The sequence below is a fragment of the Vigna unguiculata genome, chromosome 7 (genome assembly GCF_037176805.1).
Source record: "Vigna unguiculata cultivar grain cowpea cultivar isolate G323 ecotype 2 chromosome 7, ASM3717680v1, whole genome shotgun sequence".
In the NCBI taxonomy this organism is placed as follows: Eukaryota; Viridiplantae; Streptophyta; class Magnoliopsida; order Fabales; family Fabaceae; genus Vigna; species Vigna unguiculata.
The window spans coordinates 27,980,474-27,988,642 of record NC_140798.1 but is presented as its reverse complement, the minus strand read 5'-3'; the positions used below and the strand labels follow the sequence as shown (position 1 = coordinate 27,988,642).

General features: G+C 35.0%; 3 protein-coding genes across 5 annotated transcripts; 1 reads left to right on the top strand and 2 right to left on the bottom strand.

Moving 5' to 3' along the window:
- The first annotated feature begins 265 nt into the window (after positions 1-265).
- LOC114189571 (F-box protein At2g27310-like) lies at positions 266-3,762 on the top strand. 3 transcript variants are annotated; one of them, XM_028078174.2, is made up of 2 exons: positions 266-642; positions 2,493-3,762. In XM_028078174.2, the coding sequence occupies exon 2, from the start codon at positions 2,503-2,505 to the stop codon at positions 3,619-3,621; it is 1,119 nt and encodes a 372-aa protein (XP_027933975.2). In that variant the 5' UTR covers positions 266-642; positions 2,493-2,502; the 3' UTR covers positions 3,622-3,762. The 3 variants fall into 3 exon arrangements, with proteins under 3 accessions (XP_027933975.2, XP_027933976.2, XP_027933974.2); XM_028078175.2 differs by having other exon boundaries at positions 267-602; positions 2,510-3,762; XM_028078173.2 differs by having other exon boundaries at positions 267-602.
- Positions 3,763-4,326: 564 nt separating this feature from the next.
- Positions 4,327-4,728, bottom strand: LOC114191278 (antifungal protein ginkbilobin-like protein). Its single transcript, XM_028080449.2, has one exon. It carries the CDS (start codon positions 4,726-4,728, stop codon positions 4,327-4,329), a length of 402 nt encoding a protein of 133 aa, XP_027936250.1.
- A 1,240-nt stretch (positions 4,729-5,968) lies between these two features.
- On the bottom strand, positions 5,969-7,531 carry LOC114163591 (uncharacterized). Its single transcript, XM_085676006.1, has 2 exons — positions 6,853-7,531; positions 5,969-6,783 (listed from the first exon to the last, which is right to left on the bottom strand). The coding sequence occupies exons 1-2, from the start codon at positions 7,529-7,531 to the stop codon at positions 5,969-5,971; spliced, it is 1,494 nt and encodes a 497-aa protein (XP_085532132.1).
- Positions 7,532-8,169: the final 638 nt, after the last annotated feature.

Here is an 8,169-nt window from a genome sequence, read left to right as displayed (position 1 = left end):
TTTTTTAAGTCATATCAAACTTTTTTCTATTTATTGAGGTATATCATGTGTATATATTATTAAAAATTTGTAAACAATATTTTGTTAAAAAATAATTTTTCTATATTTTAGCAGAGTCTTCTTAGTAAAATTCAAATTTAATCAACAGGATAATTATTTGTCTCTTTCCGACGATTTCGTGCATACCTAAAATAATCCAAGTGACAACTTGTCTATACAAGATTGTTTTTGCTAAAAGTGGTTTTGGGACGTGGCAAAATCTGTGTGGTGAATGGAAGGGGCAGTGCATGGCGTTCACCTCGAGAGTTGAGTGGGAGATCGTTGACCTCTCATGCTGTTGCTCCTGTGCTTTCAAGCATTAGTTGCGAACAACTAAGAACCAGAACACAAGAACAGTACCCAAAACACAATGGATTGTGACCCTTAAACCAATCTTCTTACATTATTAATTGTCCGAAATCCTATATTTTCATCTGGGTTTTCTTCAAAATCAGTTCTTTTTTTACTCGTTCCTCATATCTCCTTCCCCATTTGTTCTTGTCCCGCTTCATCTGTTTTTAGCAGCTTCTTCTGTTGATCATCACTCATGTGCGATATTTAAGGTGACTACTGACAACCCATATTTCCCAACTTGTAATTTTGGTACGCTTAGTTAGATATTAGCACTTCTGTTATTTTCTATGTATCCTCGTAATTTACATTATGAATTTGATTGCATTTCTGGTTATTTCGCATATATATGGTGGCACTTCTCAAGCTTGTTTATCTTTATTGGTTGCTTATGTTTTATGTTTAATAAAGGGAGTGCCGTTGTTGATCAATTTGTAATGTTGAAGAGTTGAAGTAATAGGGTATTCTGCTGCAGTCATATAAACGGTTGCAGGTTACTTATTAAGTGTGTGTTTCTTTAATGGTTGAGACCCATTGGTTAAATAATTGTCTTTCACAATTTTTATTGGAGTAGTAGTTTGAAGAGTCCAGAGGAAAACAAAATGCACTGTAAAAGTAACTTTGTAAACTTAATATATGAAATGCAGCTCAGACATATATATTTAGCTTGATGGTTTTCTTACGCATAAAACTTTGGTGTAGCACTTTTGGTGCTATTTCTATTTACAATTAGTGTGTTTTAGCCTGGTTGGTTGTGTATAAGAAAGGAAGGGAAATGTTAGATTTGAATTGAAGAGGAAGTGGAAAAAAGAAAAATAAAGATTTCTTTTTTCTACAAGTATTTCTTTAATAGAGGGAAAAGATACATTATTACCCTTTCTTTTCTTTTCTGTCCACCAAAAGTTACTAGTCTGAAACTTCAACTTAACCAGAGAATAGTACTTAACCCACCTAAAGTACCGTACTTAAATTTTGCTCTTTCCTTATGAATTTTACGTTTAGATTTGAGTTGAAGAGAATGTGAACAGTTTTTACAAGCCAGAGTTCGATGTATGGGTTATCTTGGAAATCTTGGTTTCTGATACCTTGACAAGTCCTGCTATAAATTAAATGCAAATCACGGATTTGTGACAACTGCATGCTGATCTTCCTGTTAAGATGTCAATTGAATATCTTATGTCATTGGAACGCTGATCTCAAACATTCTATTTAGGATATCAAAGTTAACATATGACCGATATGGAATTTTCCTCTGGTGTGCCTAGTATTGAATGATATGTTATAATCAGTCTCTGCTCTGCTATGTAGTGTTTTCTCAAAGTCAAACCCGTGGCTATATGATGAGAAGAGAATGTTTATTAAAAGGGATATAGCACCTTTGCTACCTTTTATTACTAATTTCATTTCTATTTCTCAAGAACTAATTCGGTGCTGATATTATCTACACAAGTTCTAAAACAGACTTATGGCTTTACTAGTCAATAATTCATGCAGACTTTGAAGTAGTATCTGTCACTAGTTTACATTCAATCAGATGTTCTGTACTGGAATATCTAAAAGAGACGTATTTGTTATTGACAACAGCAAGATCTGCAGTTCTTCCTGTGTTGCAGGGTGTATTGATACAACATGCCTTATTATGTTAGTTTTTAGAAATTTCAGATTTATTTTCGATTCCAACCTTTTAATTCGCAATTAAGTTTCTTAGCTTACTGAAATTTTATTAATTTTATTCTACTTTTAGAAACTTCAGCAGATCAATTACTCTCCCACAATATAACAGTACTAATATTTCCCTTTAAAATAAAATTGAAGTAGTAGCTATTTTAATATGACAAGTTTATGCTATCTTGTAGTCATCAATGAAGTTTGGATTGAGTGGTTGCTGATGTTGGTGGTTGGCACTGATAAACTAACTGGTTTCCATTGGTCCTCATGAACACTATGTTAGGCACTGGTCTTTACAGAAATGAGATTACAATGTTACCAAAACATTAATTGTATGCTCCATTATTGGCTAATGTATTAAAAAGGCTAACCTGTTTTTTCTACATTTCTGTGTTAGTTATTTTGATTTGAATTATGTTCTATGACAATCACAGGATTATTGTTATGGCAGTTGCTCCTGCTGAGAGTATTGCCTCATTGAGTAACGACCTCTTCTACGACATATTACGACGTCTTGACGGCCCTACGTTGGCTTGTGCAGCTTGCACTTGCGCATCATTTTGTTCCATCTCAAAAGAAGAGATCTTATGGGAAAATGTGTGTTCGTCTATGTGGCCTTCAACAAACAGGGAAGATGTCAAAATCTTAATATCTTTTATTGGTGGATTCAGAAAATTCTACGCAGATTGTTTTCCTCTTATTGTTATCAAGGAGGTTGGAGAGTATCAATGGAACAGCTATCATGAGTACCCTGATGATTGGACTGAGGCTGAATATTATGGGGATATGAATGAATTGGAAAGCATCTCTCCATCAGATTTTGTTTCTATTGTGGATATCAAGTTTAAGGAGAAACCAATATGCTCCAAAGTTTTATGGGGAATTCCAAACGCCAATGGCTATAATGGGTGGTTCTACAACTGTCCTTTCCGGATTGATCTTCTGAGTTGTGCTGATAGAGATGATAACAATGGTGTGGTTACCCTTTCTGTTTCTGATGGACTGCCACCAATTACTTCTATGGAAAGGGAAAAGAAAGATGGGAAGCTATGGCGGGAACTTCGTGATGGTCTCTTGCTTAGTTGGATCATAGTAAACAAGAAAATTAAGCAATCTGCTAATCTTGCTAGCTGGAGCCCTCTAGATGGACAAAGACATTGGCCAACAGAGAAGGATTTTGTCTTTCGTTTTGGATCTGTTCTCCCTGCCGAGGATGTTCTTCCTTCTCAAGTAGTGCAGTGCATCTTCATTATGAAGTTTAGAGTGGTTCACACTGAACAAGAAGGGGTTCAAACAACACTTAGATCAACAGAGTTGAGTATGCAGTTGGAAGACATGGAAGGTGCGCATGTTAATGGGAGGAACAGTTTGCTCATTCTTAAGAAAGCACTTAGTTGCCGAAGAAGCACAAATTACAGTGAAGTACTTGAATCTTGTCTTGCATACTCAAAAATGCAAAATAAGTTAAAAGAGGAGAAGATTAGAAACGAAAGTAGGATTGATACAATTTGTATTCTTAGTAGCATTGTTGCTGTAATGACATTCTGGTACTATGTTTTGTGATGTGGTAAGGCAAAGGCATTGCTCATTTTACTGAAATAAGCTAATGTTGGTCTTGCAGCACATTATCAACTTTGGCACTCCTCTTATGTAACACAAGATTCCAAAATAAAGTAAATAATCAAAGACAGCTTCATTGCGAGATTTGAAGTTTTCTTCGTTCGAACCTTTTGCAAATTGACGGTATCAGCAGGAGCTGGTGTTACCAAAATATTTTGACTGTTTGGAAGCTCTTTCATGTTCTTCAACATTTGAAACCTACCAATTTATGTACTTAGAGATAGTCTTCTCCAAAATAAGCCATTACCTTATCCATTACTTAGAGATAATCTTTTTATGTCTAAACTTGTTCAAATGTTTATCTTCTGGCGTACTAATGCAGGAATATAAACTTATCAAACTTGACCTTCTCTTGATATATACTAAAAATATATCTTCTCATATCAAATTAAGTAAATTAAATCACGCACTTGCTAACTTTATCACTGAAGCTTTATCTTTGAGTTTGCCTTCCATAATAAGTAAATTAATCACAACCCAAAACAACATATAAGCAAATTGAAATAAAGAATGAGAGTTGATCATGAGTGAATAGAATAGGTAGTATTTGACTTCATTACTGAGCATATTTGTGGTACACAAACAGATTTATTGCTTACAAAGGGTTTTGTTGAAACATGAAAGCAAAGCTCCAACAATTCTGTATCTCTAATCGTCAAAAGGGTACTGCTCGTACCTGATCGTACAATCATGCAGCACCGAGCGAGCTCCTATACGTTTGGGACATGCGTTGAACATGGCCGTTTTGGCAACACCAAGACATGTTTTGCAGTCAGAGGTTGTGAGATTTAGGTTGCAAGCGGCATGTCCGTAGGCAAAGGCATTAGGATATGGAGAAATGTTGTAGTAATCGTAATTTTTCTGCGTAGGAGTCTCTCTCTCCAATTCTCCAACAACATATGACAAACTGACAGCAAAAGGATCACCTGAGGTGTACCCACCAACGTTGCACAGAACGGTAGTGATGTTGGTGTTGAGAACACTGTCAGCAACACTCCACAGGCACAACAAAACAATCGTGGCTGCTGCAATTTCCGAAGAAATGCCCATCTTAATACTATGCTCTTCGATTAATTTCAACGACACAGTTTATACTTTGTGGGCAGGTTTGAGTCTTCTCGATCGATTTACTTTTAGTTTCTCTTCTGATGGAGTTGCAGTGTTTTTTGTCTTCATTCTCGTTCCAATATTCAATTGCAAGTACTTAATTATCCTTTCTTGGAATATGATTCATTGTCCTCTTTTTCTTATAATTCTTTCTATAGGTTAATATAATAAGGCATTTGTGATAATGATTAGCATTAATGTATTTGACACTAGATTAACAGACTAATAGTTGATTATTGAGAAAAAAAAAATAAGCTTATGCATTATTAAGTAAGACAAGAGTAAGAGAAGCGACAAAAATGATTTGGATTTGAAGTAACAAATACTACCCGTTATCGTCTACTATCTATTTAAGAAAAGTAAAGTAATCCATGTGGAAATTGCTTTAGCGGAATTATTTGTATGCAGTAGCACAGATTCCAAAAATAAGTAATTGATAGCACACTATTCATAATATATAGGTTAAATTACACTTATGTTCTCTATTTCCGTAGCAAAATATCAATTTGATTCTTCTAATTTTTTTTTATCTCAATTTGGTCTTTATTTTAAAAAATTTGATGCAATCAAGTCATTTTCTGTAGTGGTGTAATAACGACGTTAGATGGGGTGTCATGTGTCAGTTCTTGGATTTTTTAAATTTTTTGTAAATCTGGGTCATTTTGACCAATAAATTGTAAATATGGGTCCTTTGAATTTTTTTTTTTGCAAATCTGGGTCATGTCGTCAGGGGGGACGACATTCAAGGAGAAGTCGTCCTCCCAAAGACCGGTTTCATATTTTTTTTTTTAAATCGAAGTCGTTAGGGGGGAGACCGGCTTCTGCACTGAAGTCGTCAGGTAGAAGACCGGTTTCTGTTTTCTTTTTTTTTTAAACGTTGCATTTTATTTTATTTTTTAAAATTTTTCAGTTTTATTTTTTAACCTTATTTTAGACAATTAAGAGTAGTTATTAATTCATTTTGTTATTGGTAAAATAAAGTAATTTTAAAAAATACACAATTAACATAATAAAAGTAACACAATAAAAATTACATAATAAAAGTAAGAGAATAAAAATTACATAATAAAAGTAAAAAAATAAAAATTACATAATAAAAGTAAGAGAATAAAAATTACATAATAAAAGTAAAAAAATAAAAATTACATAATAAAAATAACACAACAAAAATTACATAATAAAATTACTGACGATAAGGACAGTTGCCTCTATGATGTCCTTCATTTCTACAATATGAACATTTGCTTCGTCTATTTGGATTTGGTTCATCCATTTCATTATGGATTCTATTAATTGGTGGTCTTCCCCTTACCCTACGGCGCATGTTTGGGTCTGGAATGAAATTTGGTCCGGTGTATGGTGACCAATATTCTTTATTCCTAACCGGATGAAATTGTATTTCATATGCTTTATTGATGTTGTAGAGGCTATAAACTGGATGGATGTATGAGGTTAGGTCTATATGCGAGAAAGAGCAAACAGCTATTACGTGATGACAAGGCAGTCGTAGAGCTTGAAAATGACCACAATCACACCACCAATCATTTAATCTAACTATAAAAGACATTGGTAGGCGGTGATCATGTGGAGAAAACATCTCTTGAACTTGAAATTCATTATTTTCTCTTGAGTATCGACGAACTTGACACATTCCCGCTTGTTGTTGATTTTTTCTAATGATAGCATTAATTTCCTCTGTATATTGGTGTCCTGCTCGTAACATGGAGTCTGCCTTAACCCCTCTCTCAACAAACCATGTTTCGGTCCTTTCAAATGTTGCCTTGATTAGAGCACAAATTGGTAATGAACGAGCTACTTTTAAAACTGAATTCATACATTCTGCCAGGTTTGTTGTCATGTGCCCGAATCTACTACCTCCATCGTAAGCCTGAGTCCATTTTTTTAGTGGTATCCTGTCAATCCAAGATGCCACTTCTGGTGAATAGGATCTCAAAGCTGCCAATTTAGCATCGAATATGGGTTGTTTCACCTTGTAAGCTGTAAAAATACAATTATATTAGTTAGTTTAATTATTGAATGTGGTGAATGAAAGAAAAAAATTATTACCCATATTCTTTAATTGGTTCTTCAATTCGTGATTCTTGAATTTTTTGTTGAAATTTGAAGCAATATGACGTATGCAGTATATTGATTGCAGTCCATCTGCTTCCCATTGTACTTCTTCAGATTGTAGGGCTGCCAATATGCCTTTCCCCCTGTCTGTTATCAAGCAGAGGTTTGATTGTGGTGTAACGTGCTCCCTTAACAGTTGAAAAAACCATATCAAGGCCTCCTTTGTTTCTCCTTCCACTATCGCGAAGGCCAAAGGGAATATGTTACGTGACCCATCTTGAGCTAGTGCTGTTAGCAATGTCCCTTGATATCTTCCTGTCAGAAATGTCCCATCTACTTGGACAACTGGCTTGCAATAGTTAAACCCTTGGATGCATGGTCCAAAAGACCAAAATACGCGTTCCATAATATAGCAAGAAGGGTCAGGTTGGCCACTTACTTGTACAGGAGATCCAGTGCATTGAATTATTGTGCCGGGATTGCTTTGTTGTACAACTTCATACCACCTGGGAAGTTCATTGTAAGACTCTTCCCAATCTCCGAACTCCTTAGCAAGCGCTTTTTGCTTACCATTCCAAGCTTTGTCATATGAAACTGAATACCTGAAACGATTTTTAATTTCAGCTACCAAACTTTTGATAGGTATGGAAGGATTTTCCTTTACAGAGTTCATCACAATAGAAGCAATTTGGTTGGAATCAAGGTTGACATGATCTGCAGGTTGCATGGTTGACAAACAAGTGTGTGATCCGTCAATCTTTCTAATTTCCCAATTCAAACTTCGCTTGCTATAAGCAGCCCGTAAACGCCACGAGCAACCTTTTTTATAGTCGACACATCGACATATAAATTTTTCAGATTTGCTCTCAACAACAGCAAATCTATAACCATTGTCAATATGATATTGCTTGATACATGACACTGTGGACTCTTTTATGTCAAAAGACATGCCAACACATAGTGAATTTTCAGTCACTGGATTTGAAGCTTGACGTGAGGTCTGACTTGATGACCCACTATGATCTGTTGTATGGGTTGTATATTGGTCGGTAACCAACTCATCTTCACTAAAATCAGACAAAATATCTGGATATTGATTCAACTGATCTGCCATTTGTGTATAAATTTGAATAAGGTACAAACAAAACAAAGTGAACGAGTCTCTCCTGAATGATACTGATACTGAATGATACTGAAATGAGTATAAATTTTAAGTAACATGCTTCCTATAAATAATAACTTTTTAAGAGACCCGCTTCCTACCCACAAGCACATTTACTATGGCTGTTTCTTACCCACGAGCACATTTAC

What these genes read in the sequence shown, in the direction of transcription:
- LOC114189571 (XM_028078174.2), top strand. Translation starts at nt 2,503, where the DNA reads ATGGCAGTTGCTCCTGCTGAGAGTATTGCCTCATTGAGTAACGACCTC.
- LOC114191278 (XM_028080449.2), bottom strand. Translation starts at nt 4,728, where the DNA reads ATGGGCATTTCTTCGGAAATTGCAGCAGCCACGATTGTTTTGTTGTGC.
- LOC114163591 (XM_085676006.1), bottom strand. Translation starts at nt 7,531, where the DNA reads ATGAACTCTGTAAAGGAAAATCCTTCCATACCTATCAAAAGTTTGGTA. An exon ending in GAACCAATTAAAGAATATGG is followed by an intron (nt 6,784 to 6,852) that starts GTAATAATTTTT and finishes GTATTTTTACAG; the next exon opens with CTTACAAGGTGAAACAACCC.